General features: G+C 33.8%; 1 protein-coding gene and 1 pseudogene across 1 annotated transcript; one reads left to right on the top strand and one right to left on the bottom strand.

Annotated features, from left to right (window-relative positions):
• The first annotated feature begins 16,656 nt into the window (after positions 1 to 16,656).
• Positions 16,657 to 18,512, top strand: LOC129899736 (ethylene-responsive transcription factor ERF027-like). Its single transcript, XM_055974768.1, has one exon. It carries the CDS (start codon positions 16,705 to 16,707, stop codon positions 17,308 to 17,310), a length of 606 nt encoding a protein of 201 aa, XP_055830743.1. The 5' UTR covers positions 16,657 to 16,704; the 3' UTR covers positions 17,311 to 18,512.
• Positions 18,513 to 20,912: 2,400 nt separating this feature from the next.
• On the bottom strand, positions 20,913 to 24,065 carry LOC129899960 (uncharacterized; annotated as a pseudogene).
• Positions 24,066 to 25,808: the final 1,743 nt, after the last annotated feature.

Here is a 25,808-nt window from a genome sequence, read left to right as displayed (position 1 = left end):
TCGATGGATCCCAACCAAGCCTCTAAACATATTAATCACGAGCATTCATAAGGTAAGTAAAAAAATAAAGCAATACATAAATGAGGAATTAAAGTCTCAACAAAAGAGCATAAGTCTCAAAATTTGGAATGAAAGACAACATAGAATCTATAACATCCAACATGCATCTACTAATTCGACAGGGGCTCAGGACAAGCTCCTAGCTAACCCAACTTTAAAAGATAAAAGAGTCATAGGAAGTAAATAAGATAAAATGTATTATCCTCAAAACATAAGGACTCACCACATGCCAAATCTGTAATAAACTCTAGCGACGAATGGGAGGATGAGCATGACCGTCGAACCCTACATTATGATATAATGTAGGCAAAAATTATGCGTTAGTATATAAAATGCACTAAGTATCTGAGAAGTATGCATGAACAATGAATATAAGACATAATCAATATAAATCATGAGATGCAAGACCAATATCTTTAAAACATAAGTAAGACCATGAAAATATTAAAACACATACTCATTGGTCAATGCATCAAAACATCATCATCACTAGAACTTTATACCTTTTCTTTTCCCTAGTGTGGGATAGAACCTTAACTGACACACTTAAGACCATGCGAGCTATTACATGGAATCTGATGATCCCCACATTGAGAAAGGGGAGGCTACCTAGACAGGGTAGACTCCTTGATGGTACTCTCTATAACTGTGCTATATGTGGATCCATTAGTTTTCCATATTGGCATCATAAACCTACGCGAGAAATGTAGTTAATGACTAATGTTTTCTACTAAGATTTCCTTGGGTACCTACAATGGCTACCAGACCGAATCCCACCTTAAAGTTCTCTTGGTGCTTAGTCATTATCCCAATGAACATTCATGAAAATATAGTCATTAACATCATAGAGTAAAGACAATAATAGATATCAATCCTCATCATAAGAAAATCATTGGAATAGCTCATTAACATGATTTATTCATAAAAATTCATAAGTTGGTGAGAATTGTGCTTTCACCTCTTTAACATGATTGTGTGAGAACTACCTTATCACAACATAACTTCTTGCTTAAAGTATCAGTGAACATTATTCATAAGCTTTCATGTGTCATTCATAAACTTTGATAATCATTCATAAAACTTTCATCGAGATCTCTTAAAATTCATGACCATAGTTCATTGAAAACATAGTTGAAACTAGCATATAGCATGGGTTATTGACAATAATCTTGAAATCATGAAATATGATGTGAATTATGAATAACCTAATCAATAATCATAAGATATATCGTGAGTAAGAAAACCCAATGCAACATCAAAATTAGGGCTTTTAGAAAAACATATTCATCAGAGATTTTAAGAGAAAACTTGGGATTCCATTGGTGAAAGGGACCATGAATGAACTCCCACATAACTTTGATCTTATGAGCCCTAAACTTTAGAGAATTGAAGCTTTGATCTTGAAGAAATCCTTGGGAAAGAAAAAGACTCTTAAGAGAACACTTTTAGAGAGAGGATTTTTTTCACGACCCTAAAAATGGAGGTCATGATGGCACATATCCCAAATCTCATCCCGATGTGTAAGCCTAAAAAATAAAACCATATGAGACTCTCAAAGGGAAGTCAAACCACTATTAAATACACTAAACAGTAATAATGAAATTATCCCAAAACCAGATGTCATAAGTATAAAGAGAATCTAATACAAGGTTCGAGTCTGAAGATACAACATAAGTCTCTAAATAATATAAAAGATTGAGAAATACAGATAGACTAATGATAATCCGAATCTCGAGACCTCACCACTAATCTGAAAATACACAATCTGCTAGAATGTCAGCTGCCATGTGAGGTACCCTGACTAGTATCTGCATCAAAAAGGGATACATAAGTAAGGGTGAGTACAATCTATATGTACTCAGTAGGTTTTAGCCGACTAAGTATAAGAAATTAATCAAACCTATGAAATAAACTAAGGAACTCTTCTACCTGCATATAGAAAAGTCTCACTTCGGCATCGGTGCTGCCAGTTTATATATAATAGCGTGAGTAAAGTAAACTCATAATATAAACTCATTATCACAATTAACCAGATAAGTCAAATAGTAAAGAGATCGATACAACGCAATGCAATATGATATTGTGGTGGTACGGTGGAATCAAGACTGTCGCACAGCTTGTAAAATACACCTACTGAGCTATGCTACCAAGCAGGACCCATGGGGGTCTCGCAGACCATATACCTCAATCAGAATATTTTATTATCCTTGCCACCTCCTCATGGTCAAGGGATCAGAATATATCCACTATATTTCTGTAAAACTGCCTCGGTTAGAGACTCAAGATACAAAGGTTTAAAGGTGTTCCATTTTCTATCTCAAAAAGAATTTTCATATTTCTCAACTTCCCATATTTCATTATATGATGAACGGGGATGAATGCATCAAAACACATATGGCATGGAAGTAATATTCAACTCAACATGTAGTATAAGGTTCAAAGTTCTCAAAATTTAACCTGCACATAATACTCACCCTCAATAAATAGCAATGGGAAGAAAATATTTTAATATAAGTGTTTATTCCCTTCTCAGCAATATTTTGATACTCAAGCATGCTCAAAACCCCTAACTCAACCCCTCAGGAGGGTATCACAAGTTAAATAATATTATCAAGTTCTCTCACGGGTAGATCATAAATCACATGCTCTCAAAATAAATATAATAATAAATAAGGCCCACACACAGGCTATATAATACAAATAAGCCCCCACACGGTAACACATTAATAAATATGCCCCCACATGAGAATCACAATATATATAACATTCTCAAATCATATTACAACCCCATCCCAAAATTTATAATATATGAATTATTAATTACCCCATCTTAGTCTCGAAGAAGGATAGCCAAATCTATCTCAATAGCCGAAACCGCACTCGAAAACTATCATCGAATAAGAAACTATCAAATTCAACGCCTAAAATGACAATCCACTATCAACAATGAAATATACACATCACGATGAGTCCAATAACACTCATATTGATAGGTTTTAGAACCGAGGGTAAAATAATCTAAAAAATAGTTATTTTTGAAAAGGGTCAAATTTAGAATTTTATTTGAAAATTATATTCTACACATCGAGTAGAGTTCTAGGCTGAAAAATCAATTAAAATAGAGCAAGAATCGAGTTCCAAATCATGAAAATATAATTTTCTAACTTGGAAGAAAACCCCATAACCCACCTTTGAAATCTTAATTTAAAGATGTTTTAGAAGATAATAATTACAGAAATTGGTAAAGAATAATCTCACCATGATGTTCCTTGCAAAAAATTTCACAATTTAGACCTAAGAATCATTAAAAATGAAGCTAAGGTGACCAAGAAACAATCCTCCAAAATCCATGAAAATTCCAACTCGAAAATGATAAAGGCAGCGGCTAGATTAGCGAATTTACCTCACACGAATCTCCTAATCATGTTTCTGCACTCACCAATATATTTCTACAGAAAAACTACACAATTTTGAGCTTTGAATAACTAAATTCGAATCTAAAATGGACAAGAAATCATCTTCCAAAGTTTACAAAAATTAGATTCCAAAAATGGTCGAGGCAACATTTAAAACATCAAATCTTGCCTCTAAAGAAGCTTCTAATCAAGATTACGTGCTCACCAATGGACTCCCTATGAAATTCTCTTGAATATAGTCTCTTGAATCGCCAGGTTTGGACATGAAAAGCTCAAGAAATTGGGGTTCAAGGTTGAGAAAAAAGCTGAAAAAATCTACACCATGCACCAGATTTTCGTCTTTTATTACATTTTAAAGTCTTTGAATTGAACCTTGGAATCCGTTCAGAACCCAATAAAAATAAAACAGTTATGCTACCCCACTAAATTCGACATTCTAGACTCAATAGCGCATTCAAAATTTCATACGAGGTCATTTTAATGAAAATGGGGTCCCACACTCAAGTGTCATTTTAAGCTAAATTTCATAACAGGCCTCGAGATTAGACTGGAAACTTCGGAAAGCAAATGAAGGATCGTTCTAGACCAAACTAGACATTTCAAAACTAACCGCGCTTTCAGAATTTTCATCCGAGTGCATTTTTCAAGAATGTTGACCAAAGTCAACCATATACTGACTTTCAATGTTAAAAGCGCCAAATGGCCTCAAATTCGTATCGAATACCTCGAAAGTCATGAAGGTAATGCTACGAGCCTAATTTGACTATTCCAGAGCTGATGGAGCCATCAGAAGTCTAATTCATGGTCTCTTTGACCCAAAATTCAAAATATCACACCTAAACTAACTTAGACATTCAAAATATCAAAATGAGTTCGGGACTTCTAAAAATTCAGTCATCACTTCTTCTAGACCAAAAACCATCCTCCGAATTCAAAAGGTCGTCGGAATTCCATTGGAACTCCGAAAGTTGATCAAAGTCAAACCTTGCCTAAAATTTTTCAAATTCTCAACTCAATACCTTAAATCTTTGTTATAATTCCGTAAACTCTCCTGCACCAATTTCAACTTTTCAGAGCTGCTAAATTTGACAAAATTCTGTTTCGAGACCCGTAGCTACAATTGGTACCAAAAATTACTTTCTTCACCTCTTAACTCTATAAAACTCAAGAATTTGCACAATTTACAAACCATTAAGATTTTGATACTTTCAACTACAAAAACTGATTAAATAATACTCGGGGACACTAATAATAGGGGTAAAATGATAATTTCACAAAAATTTTTAAAAATGACCCTCAAGATCATTATAATATCCACCACTAAAAAGAATGTTATTCCTCAAATATAAGATAAAAAAAGTATCAGGGGTCTCAAAAGGTTTACAATAGCGGGCCCATATATAGAACTCTAACTCCTAAGTTGCCTCATCAATAGGCTGATGCCACCACTGCACCTTGACCGAAGCGAGATCTCCTTGTTCCTGAGTCTATAAAACTGCCTATCTAGGATAATTTTCAGCTCCTCCTCATAAGTTAAATCCGAACTGCACTCTACCGCATCATAACAAATCACATGAGACTCATTGGTATGTGCTTGCGAAGCATGGAAATATGAAATACTGGATGGATAGCTGATAATCTAGGAGGTAAGGCCAACTTATAAGACACCCCACCTACTCTCTTCAGAATTTTAAAAAGGCCAACAAACCTCGGGCTAAGCTTACCCTTCTTACTTAATCACATCACACTCTTCATGGGTGATATTTTAAGTCACACACAATCACCCACCCTAAAATCTAAGAGACGAACCCTCCTATCAGCATAACTCTTCTGACGACTCTGTGCTGCCAATAGTCGACCCTGAATCAAGCTCACCCGCTCAATAGTATCTCTGAGTAAGTTAGTATCTAGTCCATTGACCGCAATGGAATCAAACCAACTAATGGGTGATCGACACTTACGACCATACAATACCTCAAATTGTGTCATCTGAATGCTGGAATGATAACTGTCATTATAGGGAAACTCTGCTAAGGACAAGTGTTGGTACCATCGGGCACCAAAATCAATCACATAGGCCCTAAGCATATCCTTCAACACCTGAATAATCCGCTCGGACTGACCATTGATTTGGGGATGTAATGCTCACTCATCTCTAGTTGCGTACCTAAACCACGCTGCAATGCCTCCCAAAAATGAGAGGTGAACACAGAACCCCGATCCGATACAATAGAGATAGCTAATTTGGTCAATTGATCTACAATCACCCAAATGGAGTCATACTTACCCAAAGCCATGGGTAATCCAGACACAAAGTCCATAGTAGTACGCTCTCAGTTCCACTCGGAAATGGGCATCCTTTGCATAGGACCACCCAATTTCTGATACCCATGCTTCATTTGTTGGCAATTTAGAAACTTAGCCGTAAAATCAATAATATCCTTCTTCATATGACACCACTAATAGTATTGTTTCAATTCATGAAATATCTTTGCCACTCCCGGGTGAATTGAATACTTGGAACAATAAGCCTCCAATATAATACGTACCCATTCACCAACCTTGGGCACACAAATACGACTATTAATCCTCAAAACTCCTCCGGATCAAGAGAGGATGATTTTGCTTCACTACTCAACACTTTGTATAAAATGGCCCTTAACTTGTCATCTTCAAACTAGTGTGTACGAATCTTGTCCATCAAAGTAGACCTAGCCTCCACAAAAGCTAAAATGTCATAATGTGTATAAATATCAAGTCAGACCAACTGTCTATCCAATGACTGAACCTCAAAAGCCAAATGCCTCTCTTCAGCCTTAAGAAAGGCAATATTACCCATGCTAGGTGCTTTCTGACTCAAGACATCCGCTACTACATTAGCTTTGCCCGGATGATAAAGAATGGTGATGTTATAGTCTTTCAATAATTCTAACCACCTACGCTGCCTCATGTTCAGATTCGGATGAGAAAATATATACTTAAGGCTACGGTGGTCAATAAAGACCTCATAATGCACACCATAGAGATAGTTCCTCCACAACTTCAAAACAAACACTACTGCCCCCAATTCTAAGTCATGAGTAGGGTAGTTCTTCTTATGTACCTTTAACTGTCGAGAAATATAAGCTATAACTCTACCTTTTTGCATCACAAAACACAATAAAGGCCACGCCCTCTTAGGGTAAGGCTAGAATAGGTAGGTCAATAACTCCTTGAGCTTTTGAAAGCTCGTCTCACACTCATCAGTCCACTGAAATGCCACAGTCTCTTGAGTTAGCCTAGCCAATGGGGCTGTAATAGAAGAGAAACCCTGAACAAACAGATGGTAATAACTTGGCAACCCAATAAATCTCTGAATCTCGGTAACTAAAGTGGACCTAATCCAATCATGAACTGCTGCAACTTTGGCCAGATCAATCATAATACCATCTTTGCTCACCACCTGACCTAAGAATGACTTAGACTCTAGCCAAAACTCATATTTGGATAACTTGGCATACAACTTCTTCTCTCTCAATATCTGAAGTACTGACCTCAAGTGACTAACATGGTCGGCCTCATTCTTGCAGTACACCAAGATATCATCGATAAATTCAATCACAAATAAGTCCAAATATGGTCGAAATACTCGATTTATTAACTCCATAAAAGCAGCTGGGGCATTAGTTAACCCAAAAGTCATAACCACAATCTCATAATGCCCATAATGAGTCCTGAATGTAGTCTTCGGGATATCAAATTTCCAAATTCTTAACTGATGGTAATCCGACCTCAAATCAATCTTAGAGAACACCGATGCACTCTGAAGTTGAATAAATAAATCATCAATACGAGAAAGAGGATAATGTTCTTGACAGTGACTTTGTTCAACTGTTGATAGTCAATACACATCCTCATAGTACCATCCTTCTTCTTCACAAATAAAATTGGTGCACCCCACGGTGATACACTTGGTCTAATAAATCCTTTTTTCAACAAATCTTCCAATGTTCTTTCATCTTCTTCAATTTCTCTGGAGCTATCCAATAAGGAGAAATAGATATGGGCTTGGTGCCCGGCTCTAAATCAATCACAAAATTGATATCACAATCAGGAGGGATACCCGATAAGTCCATAAGAAATATATTCATAAACTCTCTCACCACCCTCATGGTCTCTAAAGGAGATGACTCCTTATTAAGATCACGTACATAAACCAAATTAGACAAGCAACCTTTATCCAGCATACGACAGGCACATATATTTGATATCACCCTTTTAGGCTACGAACTTGAGTTACTTTTCCACACCAAGCAAGGCAAATTGAGGTAGACTAAGGTCACGATCTTAGCATAGAAATCTAATATAGCATGACAGGGATATAACCAGTCCATACCCAATATCATATCAAAGACAACATGTCTAATAAGTTCAAGTCAACTTGGGTTTCTCTACCCAAAAATATCACTACACACTCCCTATATACCCTATCCACCACTAAAGGTTCACCTATCGGGGTAGAAATAGTAATAGGCATAGCAAATGACTCACTTATATAATCAATATCCACATCGAAATAAGTCGACACATAATACTAAGTAGACCTTGGGTCAAATAATACTAATGTAAAATGATGGAAAACCAGAACAATACCTGTAATAACCGCATCAGAGGCCTCTGCCCTAAATCTACCCGGTATAGAATACCATAACTGACAGTACTCTATGAAGAACCTCAAATATCTAAAATTGGTATATCACAGACAGCTTGTAACCCTAGCTAAATAGAAGAAGAATCACACATTTTCCCCTTGTTAAAACTCACCATAACAAAACAACCTCAGTAAACTACTCCCAACTCATCATAGGAGGACTGAAAGATCAATGAGCAAAAAACCAACCTCCATCACTCCTTAGCCATTCCCACACCTATAAAGAGAAATAAGATATTCCATATGCCTTCAAGATACCCGATTTTGAACAACCTATCCTGAGACTTGGTTAAAAAGATATAAGCCTTCTAAATAGTGATAACATCAAACTTGGGAGATAATACCCTGATAAATCTCCCAAAATATCTTTTGCTCCTAAGTAAACATAGCAGCACTAGAAGACATAGGTGGAGCCACAGATCTTAAAGGAATGCAAAGTAGGGCTAATTAGATATCCAAAATTTGAAATCCAACACTCGAAGTCTAACTGACCATTTTACCCACCTTTTTTGTTTGTTGCTCCATATCTTCATACTTATAATCAAGATTGAATGGGACATTACTAGATCATTCTCAAGCAAGAGCTGTCATTTCAAACCCGACTATTACTTTTAATGCGGAATGAATAGATTAGAGGTATACAACACTTAATATGAACAAATCATATGAAAAGAATCAAAGAAAAGAGTTTCTCCTATTAAGTATCTTGTAACCTCTCGAAGATAAGTACGAACGTCTACGTACCGATTCGCAAGACTCTACTAGACACCTTGCTCATTAACTTATGAGACCAGTAACCTAGCTGCTTTGATACTAATTTTTCACGACCTCAAAAATCGAGGTCATGATGGCACAAATCCCAAATTCTATCCCGATGTGTAAACCTAAAAAATAAAACCATACGAGACTCCTAAAGGGAAGTTAGGCCACTGTTAAACACAATAAATGAACAATAATGAAATTATCCCAAAATCTGGTGTCATAAGTATAAAAATTACCTAATATAAGGTTCGATTCCGAAGATACAACATAAGTGTCTAAATAATACAAAAGACTAAGAAATACAGATAGACTAGTGATAATCTGAATCTCGGGACCTCACCACTAATCTAAGAATACATAATCCACTAGAATGTCAGCTACTTCGTGAGGTACCCTGACTAGTATATACATCAAAAAGGGGCATAAAAGTAGGTACCCTAACTAGTATATACACCTGTTGAATTATGCTCCAAGCAGGACCCATGGGGGTCTTGCAGACCATATACCTCAATTATAATATCTCATTATCATTGCCACCTCCTCATGGTCAAGGGATCACAATGTATCCACTATCCTGCCGTAAAACTGCATCGAACTGAGACTCAAGATACAAAGGTTTAAAAGTGTTTTATTTTCTTTCTCAAAAGGAATTTTTATATTTCTCAACTTTCCATGTTTCATGATATAATGAATGAGGATGAATGCATCAAAACACATATGGCATGGAAGCAATATTCAACTCAACATCTAGTACAAGGTTCAAAGTTTTCAAAACTTAACCTACACATAATACTCACCCTCAATAAATAGCAATGGGAAGGAAATATTTCAATATAAGTGTTCATTCCTTTCTCAATAATATTTCAATACAATTTCTTATTATCGTGGAATTCGTCATCAAGATAGATCGCCCTTAGCGGTCAACAGACTCAAACTAATGATAGGACTTATTGCAAGCTAATTCGACACGACACCTTACTATCTTTTCTTTCAAAAGATGAGAACACGTCCGCCAGCGGCAAGGGCTTAAAACTTCCAACTCAATCCCTCAGGCGGGCTTCACAACTCCAATAATATTATCAAGCCTCTCTCACATAAAAGTCATGAATCACATGCTCTCAAAGCAAATAAGAAAATAAATAAGGTCCCCACAAGGATTATGCAATACAAATAATCCCCCAGATGACAACATTTAATAAATAAGCTCCCACATGGACATCACAATATATATAACGTTCTCAACTCATACTACAACCCCATCCCAAATTCTATAACATATGAATGACTAATTACCGCATCTCAGTCTCAAAGAAGGATAGCCAAACATACCTCAATTGCCAAAACTGCACTCGAACACCTCTATCGGACAAGCAACTATCGAATTCAACGCCTGAAATGATAACCCACTATCAACAATGAAACATACACATCACAAAGAGTCCAATAACATTCATATTAATAGGTTTCAGAAGCAGGGGTAAAATTATTCAAAAATTAATTATTTTTGAAAAGGGCCAAATCTGGAATTATATTTGAAAATTATGTTCTACACATCAATTAGAGTTCATAGCTAAAAATCCCATTAAAATTGAGCAAGAATCAAGTTCCAAATCATGAAAATATAATTTTTTTAACTTGGAAGAAAATCCATAACCCACTTTTGAAATATTTGTTTAAATATGTTTTGGAAGATAATAATTGCATAAATTGGTAAAGGATAATCTCAGCATGATGTTTCTTGAAAAAAAACTCACAGTTTAGACTCAAGAATCATTAGAAACGGAGCTAAGATGACCAAGAAATAATCTTCCAAAATCCATTAAAATTTCAACTCAAAAATAATAAAGGCAGCGGCTAGATTAGCAAATTTACCCTACATGAAACTCCTAATCAAGTTTCTGCACTCACCACTGGATTCCTACGGAAAAACAACATAGTTTAGAGCTTTGAATAATTGAATTCGGATTTAAGATGGCCAACAAATCATCTTCCAAAGTTTATAAAAATCTGAATTTGAAAATGGTCGAGGAAGCATCTAAAATATCAAATATTATCTTCAACGAAGCTTCTAATCAATCTTTCGAGCTCACCAATAGACTCCCCATGAAATTCTCTTGAAGATAGCCTCTTGAATCGCCTGATTTGGACTTGAAAATCTCAATAAATTGGGGTTCAAAGTTGAGAGAAAAGCTGAAAAAAATCTACACTATGCACCAGATTTTCAACTTTTATTATATTTTAAAGTCTTCGAACGGAACCTCAAAATTCGTTCAGAAACTGATAAAAATAAATCATATATATTATTCCACTAAATTTGATATTCTAGACTCAATAGCGCATTTAAAATTTTTGTACGAGATCATTTTAATAAAAAATGGGTCCCACATCCAAGTGTAATTTTAAGCCAAATTCCACAACAGGCCTCAAGAATAGACCGAAAACTTTGAAAAAAAATGAAGGGTCGTTCTAGATCAGAATAGATATTCTGAAACTAAACGCGCTGTCAAAATTTTCATTTGAGTGCGTTTTCCAAGAATGTTGACCAAAGTCAACCACAGGCTAACTTTCAAAGTCAAAAGTGTCAAATGGCCCCAAACTCGTATCGATTGCCTCAATAGTCATGCCGACAATGCTACTAGCCTAATTGGCCATTTCAAAGCTGGTGGAACCATCATAATTCAAATTCGAGGTCTCCTTGACCCGAAACTCAAAAAGGCACAACAAAACCAACTTAGGCCTTCAAAATACTAAAATGGGCTTGAGACAAATAAAAATCCAGCCATCACTTCTTCTAGACCAAAAACCATCCCCCAAATCCAACAGAGTCGTCGGAATTCCATTCCGAGTATTGGAACTCCAACAGTTGACCAAAGTCAAACCTTGGCAAAAAATTCCTAAAATTCCCAAGTCAAGACCTCAAATGTTCGTTATAACTCCAAAACTAATTTCATAAATTCTCCTAGACCAATTTCCACATTCCAGAGCTGCTCTAATCGATGAAATTCCATTTTGAGACCCGTAGCTCCGGTTGGTACCGAAAATTACTTTTTCCCCTCTTAACTTTATAAAATTCAAGAATTTGCACAATTTACAAACCATTAAGATTTTGACACTTTCAACTACACAAACTGATCAAATAATACTCAGGAGAAATAAGGATAGGGGTAAAATAGTAATTTTACATAAATTTTAAAAAAATGACCCTCAATGTCATTGCAATTTTGATTTGAGTGTTTGAGTGATAATGAGAGGGTTAGGAGGGCTTATGGTAGTTAATATGTTAGAATATACCCCCAAAACCATCCATATTGATTAATGAAAATATAAAAAAGACCATAATCCCCTCAACTTAAAACTTGAAATTTACCTAGACAGAGGATCTACCACGGTCCGTGAAACTCACCACGGCTCGTGGTGGTGGTTGTGGTGATAAACTTGGATTTGGATTCTTAGGGGGTGAACTCCACGGAGGCCACCACAGCTCGTGGTGCCCTCCCGTGGCATGCACCCTGAACAGGAGCCTAAGGAGTTGGGTTTATGGACCACGCCATGGTTTGTAGTTCACACCACGAACCATGAAGCCTTCAATGATTCCTTCTCCAGATTATACGTTTGACTGGTGACCTTCACGGTCACTCTCCACACCTCATGAAGAGCACCACGGTCCATGAAGGGCTCCATGAAAGACCATCTAGTGCCAAAAGCTGAGATTTTCTGACAAACTTCTTTTAAACCTCATTTTTCTGACTTTCTACCTTCTAGAGTCTTACAATATCTCTCCCTTTGGAACATTTGTCCTTGAATTGGACTCAAACTAGCATGAATAAGATAGGAAGGAGACATAGTAGCCTAACATGAATGTAAAGCATCTCGAAAATACGTAAAACATGAAATATTAAATCTCAAGATAAAACATGACTTTAAAACTCATTTTAATTTTCATCATTTGGTAAATTTAGAAGAAAAAAAGAAATATTATAAAGCATGGAAGAAGGATGACCAGAAATGTCAGGATGAGGGAGATAAATAGAAACATTTATTCAATGGCTTTTCTAGATATCCTTGGCTTATCAATGTGCCTAACTCTTGGCCTTGGATAGTTCATTTTTTAGAGTTTTATACCCCTATCATCTCAAGCAATGTGATAAGATGATTATGTCCTTCTGCAGGGGTGTATAAGTGTAACACTGATGGTCTAGTAGGTATAAGGATGGATATAGTTCAAAGGATTTTTGTGTGAGAGACAGTCTTGGTAATTTGTAATGAAAACTGATTCTTTGATTATAAAAAAAATACAGGATGGGATCTGGGAAATACCATAGGGCATAGCAGTGGATATAATGTGGATTCAGGAGAATTTGAAGGATAGAGAGGTGGTGGTGAGATACATTTTCAGAGAAGGCAACAACTTGACTGATATTTTAACTAACTTTGTATATGATTTTGCAGGTACATTAATTAAAGATTTTATCTAGTGAATAAATGCCTACATAAACAAAAATAATAATACAAGATAACAAACAAGATCAATCAAAGCTCAGAACAAAGAAATGCCAAAATAGGAACTTGAAAACTGATGACTCAAATTAAAGGTAGCAGAATAACAAGGTAAACAAGAAAATGTTACAAGTTCTGAAAATTCAATGTTAAACACAGGATAAGAAAACATTCATACAAAAAGTATAAAAGAAATGCAATTCAACTTCTCCATCTAATCGACCACTCTTTTGAAGTTATTGCAAATGTGGAGAGACCATGATTGAGGAGATTATCTCTGAAGCCCATAGCTAGGTTGCAGTGGTATCAACCTCTTCAAAGCTCAATCTGCATGAGTTAGGGATAGAATAGGTAAGATTTTCAATTAAGGTTGTGCTAATTTTAGGTTACGTGGACTAGGACTCTACCTTATAGGATGAAAATGACAAATGACTCGATCTGAAGAAGTCTTCACGAAGTCGGATACATGATGTTTGTGAGATTTCTGAACACCCAAGTGGATACCACTCAAACTCATCTCTTTTTGCCATGTTTATCGCGGTAAGGTGAGAACAGCCAAAGCTCCGTCGTTTCTCAGTGAAGAAGATGAAGCTAAGTGGAGTTGTCTGGAAAGTTCTGTCTTTATGTTTCTTATTTTTTTTGTTTTTTTTTTAATTTTATCAGGGTCTTTCGAAAACAGTTTCTCTATCTCTATGAGGTAGTGATAAGATTTGCGTATACCCACCCTATCCAGATCCCACTTGTAGGATCCCACCGGGTATGTTGTTGTTGTTTTTGTTGTTGTTTAACGATCCTTGAGGGGATCAGGGGTTGAGCAACCCCCTAGTACTTAACATAAATAAAATAGCAAAAACTTACAATGAGGGGAACATAAAATCTTACTTTCGATTCTATGGTGGTTAATAAGTCGACTAATCTACTAAGGTCAATTGACTCATCCCCAATACTAAGAAAAGTAAATATAGGACTATGTACCTAAAAGACAGGACTCCTCTCGATATAAAATATCTAGGAAAACGTAAATAAGGAACACTCTTCCCTTACATAGTAAAAAAGAAAAAGAAAATCTAAATCCTATTCAAAGAGGCTATCAGTTTAGAAAAGCGATAGCCAAATGGAAAACGAAATTAGCAGCCAAAAAAATGGGATCTATTCTTTTCTCTTTTGGGGTTTGAGTCAGTTTTGGACTCAAGTCTATTTTAATGAACCTTTTTCATTCAATAAATGGACATGGCCCATATTTAATTTTTTTTTTTAAAATGATAATGTTTGAAAAATCGTTTTCCAAACAATATTGAAGACCTTCTTTAATAGCAATAGCTTCAGCAACCAGATTAGCAAAATCATGAATCCTCACTCCGTAAGCAGACACCACTCTAATAACGATAGCTTCAGCAACTAGATTGGTAGAATCAGGAATCCTCAAACCCTTAACAGGCACCAACTCTCCTTCATAATTTCTGATACAAAAGGCACCACCACCACCTACTGTTCAATTAAATAATACCTGTATAATATAATTTTTTCATTATACAAAAACTCACTTATCTAAATACTTCTAGAAAGTAAGAGACGTTTTTACTGAATTACTATTCAATTAATTAATGCATATATAATATAATTATAACGAAAAAATAATTAATAACCTCTTAATTATATTAAAAAATTTATTTTGAACTGAAGCTAAAATCACTAGTACATGACATGAACAAGACAGACGGAATATTATAAGTATTATATAAGGTCCCTGCCACCATACTTTTTTTTTAAAAAAAAATAATGTCTTTTGGTGTCGTCTGACCATAAAAATTTTTGGGAAAAATTTGAATTTCTTTTTGGGAGTTATTATTTCGCCATATAATTTCTATTATCAGATAAATATATTTGACAAACATCTTAAATTTTTAAGTTCTAGAAAAAATTAGAATTTAGGACAAATTTTAGTATTTTGGAATTTTTAAAATTTTAAAAACTATCTCAACTTTTATATTTTATAAAAACATTCATCATCAATTGACCCCATTTAATATCTATCTACAACCAACTCTATTAAAAGAACAACTTATTTTTAATGAGTCATAATTCATCCTGAATCAACGACAAATTTCAGTGTGTCATTATTGTCCTACTCTTGCCCATATTATTGTTTTTATTATTGTTGATTGTCACCAATTATATTATAAGGTTATTTTTAATAGAACATGTTCATTACAAAATGATAATATAAATTTATGAATAATTAATAATTTTTATAGCTTATGAATATAAATTATATTTTTAAAAAAATTAAATATTTCTCTTAAAATCTATAATCTAAACTTCAATAAAAGATAATTAAAAATTTATAATCAAACACTAACTAAATGAATATTCAAGACCATATATTGAAAATGGTCAAGCAAGGAAAGACCTAGAACATATTTTGAGACAACATTAGTAAATGTACGTACCTCTTAAAGTGTCTATAACGTGTCTAGCTGCTTGCTTTCCTTTTCTATCATTGGATCAAAAGATTCTCATGACGAGTACAACACCAAAGAAGTAAGGACTCACCCACTTTTTTTCAGAAATAATTTTTTACTTTATTTAAAAATCAGCTTCAATTATAAAATATTAAATTCACTTCGAAGTTGAATTCGAATTTTAAAAAAATTATAAATAGTTTTTTTTATTTCTATCTTTATAATTTTACATAAAATATTATTTTTTCTTCTTTACAAAAAGTATATAAAAAACAACTTCATCTTCAATTTTAATTTCAAAAAATTTCAAATAAAATGAAAATGTTTAATTTCTATAGCCAAAAGCCTACATGAAATTAATAAGACGTTTGACCATGGAAATTTTTCACTTTTTACGAAATTAAACTTTTAAAAAAATACGTTTAGCCATAAATTTTAAATATTAACTCGAAGTTGAATTTCAGAAATTTCAAAAAATTGAAAAACAACAACAAAAAAATGTATATACTTCAAAAAGTCAAAAACGTGGTCAAACACCAGTAAAGCTGCACTTGTTTGCACCTGATGCTGTGATACATAATTATAAATAGACTAATCTGAGCATTTAACAGCTAAGTTATGAGCTTCCCCCAATTACGTGTGCGCTCCAAAGCGACCACATGTCAAAAAACAAGTCCCCTTTTTTTGGGTTTTTATTTTAATTAATACAGTAACCAACCCACGACTTTCCCACGCTTACAATCCATCCTTAAAATAGCCTAAAATTCTCTTTCACAATCCAAAAGAAGCTAATTTCTAGTCCCACTTGATCTATTGTATGGCTTATTATCCTTTTAACGTTTCCCCAAATGACAATTCTCCCCCATTAGAAAATCTTTCGCCTACTGGCGGAGGAAGTTGCGTACTTTCTCCTCGTAGGCATCCGAATTTCAAAGGAATTCGGCAGAGGAATGGGAAATGGGTATCCGAAATCCGCGAGCCTCGAAAGACTACACGTATATGGCTCGGTACTTTCCCAAATCCCGAGATGGCAGCTATTGCTTACGATGTTGCGGCTCTGGCATTAAAAGGCCCTGATGCCCAATTAAACTTCCCGGATTATGCAAACTCGTACCCTGTCCCTGCTTCCCTGTCAGCCGCTGATATTCGTGCTGTGGCTGCAAATGCTGCAGCTGCTAGAGAACCCCTTCCGTCAGAAAACAGTAACGCTGGAATTTCTGAAGGTACTGTAGCAACAACAGCAGAAACAACAACAGAACAGGGACACAAGTTTGTGGATGAAGAGGAAATATTCGGAATGCCGAAATTGCTGGATGATATGGCAGAGGCAATGCTTGTTAGCCCCCCGAGGATGCATCAATCAACATCTTATGATGAGTCCCCTGAAAACTCTGATGCGGATAATCTCTGGAGTTACCCATAAAGTATGAGGAAAATATGGTCCCCTATGTACAGTCCAGAAACTATAATAACGGAACTACTGTTCATAAGTTAGTGGGTTTTGCATTTATTTTTTTTGTTTTTGCTTTTTGGAGAATAGTCCTTGAGCAACAAATTCCAAAAAGGATGTGCTATTGGATTTCACGAAACAGTTTGTGTTTTTTTCCTTTAAAAAAACAAAGAGAAAGAAGTTACTTTACTTTTATTGAAAACAATGACATTTGACTCTCTCAAAATTCAAAATATTGTTTTGTTACAAGTCAAAGAAAATTGTTTTCAAGTTTTGAGTAACTTCTTCAAAATCAAACTAAAAACAAATAGCCCATATATAAACTTAGTTGGTGTATGGACTCTCTATATAGGTGAGAAGTCCTTTTCCTTGTAACAGGGAATACTAATTAGAGGATGTTTAGATCCACTTATTTTAAGTATTTTTTGACTTTTAAATTCCTTTTTTTGAGGGTGTACTTTTTTCTTTTATTTTAAGCACTTATTTTTAATTTAAAAAGTAGAAAAATAGGCTAAAAGTTAAAAATTGGGTATGAACAACTTATAGCTTTTAATTTATAAGCTACTCCATATATCTTAATTTATGTGACATTTTTAGATTCCCGAGATTCAAACAGTCTAATTTTGACCATGAATTTGAACATGTAATTTTTAAAGTTTTTGAATTTTTTTTTATATATTACGTAAAAGATACTATAAGTCACAATAATTGTCAATTTAAAATATTTAAAAGATATAATAAAAAAAATAATGATCAACGATAAATTTATTTAAATCTCTAAATTTAAAAAATACTACATAAATTAAAACGAAAGGAGTACTTAAAAACAAGTCAATCCAAAACAACTTCTTAAATCCATCTGTTGGGTAGAAAATAGTAGGTAGTCACTGTGAATTAATTTGTCATATTATTTTTTCTAATTTCCAACCCGTCGATCTGAAGCTCTTAGGAACCACCAAGTATATGGGATCAAAGTGCTTGCTTTGAAGGTTTGACTATGTGAAGTAATATTGTATGTGTCAGAATGCCCAAGCCTACTCATTTTTGGACATATTTTTGTATATTAATGAATGAAATGATAGACTATGTTATTACATTCTGTGTTGATAACCTATGTTTGGTACCCTCTCGTTTCCATTTTGGATAAAACGTGTTTATATCGACTTAAAATTAAATATGCCTTCCGATTTAATTTATTTGTCTCCGTCTGATTCAGCAGTACTAAATTTTTAAAAAAATTAAAAAGAATTTTTAATATGTGATATTAATCCAATGATATATGTAATATAACAAAATGTCTTCTAAATTTTGTGCTCTTAAATATTCTATGTATGATGTTGGGTGTAAAAGTTACTCCCTCCATTTCAATGTACATGTTTGATTTTGAATTGACACATAATTTAAGAAATTAAAAAAGATTTTCAAATTTTGTGGTCAACTAAAGATATGTAGAATACATCAAAATATTCTTTAATCTTATGACTTTAAATTACATATCATATGAAAAATTAAAATTAAAAAATTGTCGAAAAAAACATTCATTTTTAAATGAACTAAAAAAAATTAAAATTAACAAATTGAAATAAAGAGAATATCAAATATAAAAAGTTATTTTTTTTAATTAAAAAAGGATAGTAAAACAAATAAATAGAAACAAAGCGAATAAATTTTATAAGTAACCCTGATATAAAGTATAAATTAAAACATCAAAATAATCCTTTTAGATGAGTATTGGCTAAAATTTCACTTTCCCTTATTATTTTTTTGGGAAAAGGTCATATAGTCCCTGCACTTTGTAAAAGTGTCTTGATATATCCTCCGTTTGAAGTTTGACCCATTCATGTCTTCGCCGTCTAACTTTTTGAATATGCATGCTCCTGTAAATGTTAGTTGCTTTACTGGTAATAACCAGTCCATTTTTTCATTTTTTTAAAAATAATATTTGGAATTGCCACATAACCCATTAATTGCCACATGACATTTTTATTAATTTCACTCTTTTAATATCTTAAATTATCCGATCTAAATTATATCCGATCCAAAAAAATAATTCCTTTTAATCCAAAATCAAAGTCCTAACTGTGGAGCAAATTCTTCTGTGATTACAACTTCCTGACTCAAAAAAGATGCTACGAAAACAGCCTGCTGGCCGGGCGAATCGAAGTTATCTTCCGGTCAACGCATCTTCTTCATCACAAGTTGAAAGAAGCTTGCCGCTAGAATTTTTGAGAAGCCCTCATCGATTTCATTTCAAGTCCTAGTCATCTTCCACCATTCAAGTTTTAAAACAATGAGTCGGGATTTGAGTGTTTCAAGTAGGTCAATGATGAACTGTCATAGTGATAGTGTAATGAGGATTTTCACAACTTTGACTCCAACGAATGCTGGAAAGCACTTTTATAAGTGTTCTAAGCTTAATGTAAGTTTATCATACAATTTCATTAATTTTTATATTTTTGGTCATTGTTAATTTCAAGTTCATATTTTGTGCAGAATTTTTAATGTGATTTTTAAAATTGAGTTGATGATCCGCTCTATCCTAGAGTTGCAAATCTAATAAACAATTTAAAGAAGGAAAACGATAATCTTCATCGTGAAGAGAAAGCCTTGAAGACAAGGATGACTGATCTTGAAAAGTACTTGACATTTGAAATTGAAGAAAATTATGAACGTTTAGATGAAATTAGTGTTTCCAAAAGTGAGGAGGTTGTTATCGATAATGAAGAGGTTGTTGTCGATATGTATTTGTTGAATAATAATGATGAAATATAAAAATCTAAGAAAAAAGTCTGCAAAATATGAATTGTGATAGCTATGTCTTGGTGTTATTTTGCAGGATTCATCACATTTTTGGTGATGAAATAAAATTTTTTTATCCTATGTCATGTCTATTTTATAATGTTTAACTTAGAAAATGTTAAACATATATGATGTGGTTGATGACTTTGAAATTCAAGTTCATATTTTGGTTTAGATATGATCTGTCAATTACAATATCACAACAATTGTAATGTCGTTAATGACATATTTGATAATTCAGTTTCAATTGGATAAATTTGTCGGTTATCAACATTGGTCACCATCTATGAACATGCTCAAAGTTATAGGCACAACGTTTGTGCCTAAAGAATAGGCTATATCACTTGATTCATTACATATAAAGAAGCATAAAGTTACATACAATACTATAATTAACTTACAGTGAAGATTGATTATAATACTACAATAGTGTATAAATCCCAATCAACAATAACACATCAACGTAATTGAAAAAAGATAATTAAGATAAACACAGCCAAAAGAAGGTATCATTAATGTCATTCTACAAAGGCATATGAAAGTTTCACCTAACTCAATCTTCATGTGCTCAATGAAATAGCTCAAAAATTACTACCAAACTGTATTGTTTGTCAATCAACTGTGGCTAACCATCAGAAGATTAATACAAAAATTAACATAGAAAATAAATTATCGAATTTCATCATCGGGTGCAGATTCTCTCTCCCCTTAACCCCCACCATCTTGAACCTTTTGTGTTTTGCATCCACCTGCACATATCTAGAAGAGACCATTTTTTACTCTTCCATGTTGTTTTGACTAGTTGGTACTGAGGGACCAATGTGATTTTCAGTAAATTGAATTTTTCTTGTACCAGTTGAAACACTTCTTGTCTTCAACTTCTCAGTCCTTAACTCCGATTCACGAATCACCTTTGGTCTTAGGGGTGGGTCTTCCTCATTTTCAATATCAGGATCATATGGTTCAAAATCCCGTGGTTGAAAAATAAACTCTTGTGTACCGGCCTCAATCTCATATTCACTCTCCATTATTCCTGACTATGAACTATTGTCAATCATTGGTCTTTTTTATTTTCTTGAATATGCATTATTTTCAGTAGACTTTTTTTTATTAGAAAATTGTTATTAATAAGTTTGTTGTTAATGAACTTACAATAAAAAAGGAATACTGCCAATACATATTTTATAGATTACCTTAAAACAATCCCTTACTTTGTGATTTGGTTCACCACAGTTACTACATGTCATTTGAGTGCCCTTTCTAGACTACAATCACTCACCTTTTTTTTTCCTTTTTCTTGTTTTATCTGGTTTTCTATTCCTTTTCACTTTAGGTTTGCCAATTTATTTCTGTCACGATCCAGCCTAGGGCCTAGTCGTAACATGACGATCGAAACCCCGAAGAAATCCAACCAAGACTCTTGCACATATCATAAGCATACATAAGGTAAAATATAAAAGCGGAAACATCATAAGAGAGTCTAAAACCTTGAATAGAAATCTAAACATGTCTTATAATAACATAGACTCAAACATATGTCCAACTAGATGCCTCTAAACATGAGTATGGGCGGGGGATAAGACATGCCCCTAGCTCACCCTCAATATACAACATAAGCAAAAGTCTTTTGAAAAGAAAATAGTAACCAACTTGAAACTAGTCCCCGGTCAATGAGGACTCACCACAATACCACCGGATAGAGGATGCCTACTATTTACGTGGACGATTAGGATCTTCAACCTCAACTCCTATATTATGAAATAATGTAGGCAAAAGTATGCATTAGTACATTGGAATGTACTAAGTATGTGGGGCAATGCAATGCATGAGAAATCATATTTGTAACAATGGTAATTTAAATTAGCATGTTAGGAGAAATAGTCGGAAATCATAAGTAGTCTTTAAGAAAGATCAATGCATAATAACCATAAGAGTATCATGTAAATTAAAATATAGGATTAGTCGTTTAAAACATAAAAAATCATACATATGTGGGATAAGAATCATAACCAACAATAAGACCATGCGAACTATAACATGCAATCCGATGATACCCACATCGAGAAGGAGGAGGCTACTTTGCCAAGGTAGACTCCTAATCATGAACATGTGCTATTTGTGGATCCACTAACTAGGCCATAAAGGCAATCCTACGGTGGCACGTAGTTATGAGACAAGAGACTTTATATAAGGACCCCTTGCTTCGATCCCCCACCTCAAGTCCACATTCGGTGCTAAGTCAAATTCCACGGAATACATACATAACATAAGATCATAATTTCATATAGCATAGTCATGATCATAGGTTTAAAATTATAGAGTAGCTAATTTTCATAACATAAGTGAAATGCGGGTATTGTCTTTCCACATTACAAATCATACATACATAGACATAATTCATACTTGGAAATTAGGATAAAACTTGGATGCATAATCAATTTGAATGAGATTCATAATAATACCTTTGAAATTATTAAATAAAACTTCTAATAGAATATAACTTGAAAATTCATGACCATAACTTATACTTGAAATTTGGGTAAGACATGAGTGCATTATCAATTGACTTGAAAATCAGGAAATTGACTTGAAAACATGCATGATCATAAACTTTATATTAGCCCATACATAATTCATATAGATAATATCATTAGGAAGTATAATTGAAAATACTCATAATTTTCATCATGAACCCTAGAAATCAAAATAGAAGAATTCATGAAAAAACTCTTCAATTTAATTCAATAATCATCAATTTATATCAAAATAGACTCATGATCATACTTTAAATTAAAATTCATGCAATTAGAATAGATATCACAAAACTCATAAAATACCATGCTTCAATTTGATACAAAACCTTGAGAAATTGATTGGGATTCATGGATGAAAGGATCCATGAATCAATACCCACATACCTTGAGTGAGAACACCAATTAATTTGGAAGAACTTGAGAATTTTGATGAAAAAATTGGGTGAATTTGCTTGAAGTCTTCAATGGAAACCCTTGAGAGTAGAGAGAGAAATATTTGATAGATGAATTGTAGAAGAATTAATAGAATTAGAGGTTTAGGTTAATTTATAGAGTTGAATTAGGTCCTAAAAACGTCTAGGTTCATTAAGTAATAATTTGGAAAAAGTCTAAAACGCCCTTAAAAAACTTAGTTTCGGCTAGGAGACCTTCCCAGGTCTGCGACGTGGTCCTGTCGCGGACTACACTATTTTGTGGTTTCTTCGAAAATCTTTCTTCCATTCTACGGGTCTTAAAAATTCACCGAGACCATTTTTCCGCAGGTTTTGACCCCCTGATCGATATTCCGAACTTGGATTTTCCAAAAAGATTAAGGATAATGCGTTACATGAGTGGTCTATTTCCAAGGCATTCTTAAGATATTTTGTGGGCATTTTTGAGGGGTGTTACAGTTTCACAACATCAGGAGGCAATATTGCATTTGAAGGATCAATCTTCCAAAACATTTGACCTCTTACAAACTATATCTTGTGTTTATATGTTAGCATATAAGCCTTCTTGCTATACCACCAATGGATTTCAGATATGGGATCTAACTTTTTGTGTGTCAATGCTTTGATGTCATGAGGACAAAGAATACCTGATAAATCTTAAATTCTGCAGGTGTAATCTTTTTGCTCAAGATTAACGTATGTCTATCTTTTCATTCAGACTCTTCATAGTCCCAATCTCAATTGAATTTTGCCTTATAACCATGTGCTATGGCCTGAAGTTAATGTACAACTTTATGCAAGTTGGACTAAAATCAGTAATCTCAATTCTCAATTTATTTTTATTTTTCCCTAGCAATTTCATCACTTTTACTCTAATGTCTTCTAACGTCTTGATTATTGACTTTCCTCTATCTTCAAGGATCCATGCATTGAATGACTCAATGGAGTTATTATCAACCATCATGTTCTTACACAGAGTATCAAAATAAGCTTTACATTATGTCTTTGGTGGATATTTAACCAAATCCCTTGCAACATCTTTTGATAATTTTTCTAACTTATTTAACTGGTCCTTGAACTCTTCATAATATGAACTACATTCACTCCACCACATAAGCTTCCTCATTTGACTACCCCTCCACGTTTTGCACCAATTACACTCTATATATCTCACACAATATCTATGTTGAGCTTCATACAACACTTTATCAACAACATATAACAATTTCTGTAACAATTGAAATTGCCACAATGAAACAATAAAGGTAAAAAAGTCATGTATGACTGAGAAATAAAATTAAAATATGAGAGTATCTAATAGTAAAACAAACATAGAATCTAAAAGTAAAAATTGAGAATCATATCTTTTGCATATCTAAAATGAATGTGATTCCCGCACCATCTTTAAGTTCCAAAGACTACTTCAATAGTTCAATGAACCAACCCCATGTCGTGCTTGTTTCTTTGTCCACTATTGCTCATTCTACTGGAAAGAAATTGTTCATAGAATTTTGTTCTAGTACAATCAACAACATGCCCTTACATCGACTTTTCAAGAATGTACCATCAAGTCTAATTAGTGGCCTCAAATCAGATTTTCAACCTTTTTTAGATTATCAAAACATATGTATATCTTCAAACAAAATTTCTTTAGCTAGGACATCCTTGGAGATATTTATCAAAACACCATTTTCAGAATTAGACTATTTAATCTCTTGTGCATAGGCATCAAGCTTGTTGTTGTCATCTACAAAACTACCCTCCAACTTCTCAAGAATCATACACTTACTCCTTTTAAGTTTGGATTGATACACATTTATGTGAAAATTATTTTCAAGCTCTCCTCTCATATCTCTTACCTTGTACTTGGGGTTGTTTTGAAGCTTGTTCTTAAAGTATTGAGCTAAGTGGCTGAATCAGCTTTAGGATTATAAAAGGCCTCTTAGCATGTGTGTTTACTAATGAGAGTCTTTATCTTAAACCCTTCATTCTTGTCATCTCTTGAAATCAAACACCTAAAGGGACACCCCTCTTCACAACCATATCTAGTTCTCTTTGAATCACACTTGATTATAGTCAAAGCCCTTTTGTTAGCTAATGCATAATAATTCACAACCAACCTACCTTCTTTCATATCTTTAAATGATATTCCAACTTGCAATTTCTTGTAGTTTTCAAACCTATCATGTATTAGTCTTCCCTTTTCCTTGATAATAGCCTCTATCCACTCATTATAATATTCCTCACCCTTGGAAAGATCCCATTCACAATTAGAATCAACATTGTGTTCACAGTCTGTACTAACTTCAATATCTACAAAACATTTTTCAGTATGATGTGTAATATGTTGAGCAAAGACTATGAGCTCACTCTTCTCCATCGTAAAGAAGTTGACAATTTTAAATTCCTCGCACAATAGGTTGAGGATGGAACTAATGCCATCATCCATATGATGGTGCCAACCCAACTCAAGCAGAAGTCAAAATTCATTTTAAATACATAAATAATAACATAAGAAGGTGGAAGCAAGACTAATATAATAAAAGGATTGGGGCCAACGTATAGATATATAAATGCGATACAAAATATATCAAAAGGCCCGAAAGTGATCAAAAATGACAAACTGACGTTAGACCAACCTCAGACTTGGTGTCACCTATACAGGAGTTATTAAGTACAAAAGCTGACAATATATGAATATACAATG

This window comes from Solanum dulcamara, chromosome 8 (genome assembly GCF_947179165.1).
Source record: "Solanum dulcamara chromosome 8, daSolDulc1.2, whole genome shotgun sequence".
NCBI lineage: Eukaryota > Viridiplantae > Streptophyta > Magnoliopsida > Solanales > Solanaceae > Solanum > Solanum dulcamara.
This window is presented reverse-complemented; position numbering and strand designations above follow the sequence as displayed.

What these genes read in the sequence shown, in the direction of transcription:
- LOC129899736 (XM_055974768.1), top strand. Translation starts at nt 16,705, where the DNA reads ATGGCTTATTATCCTTTTAACGTTTCCCCAAATGACAATTCTCCCCCA.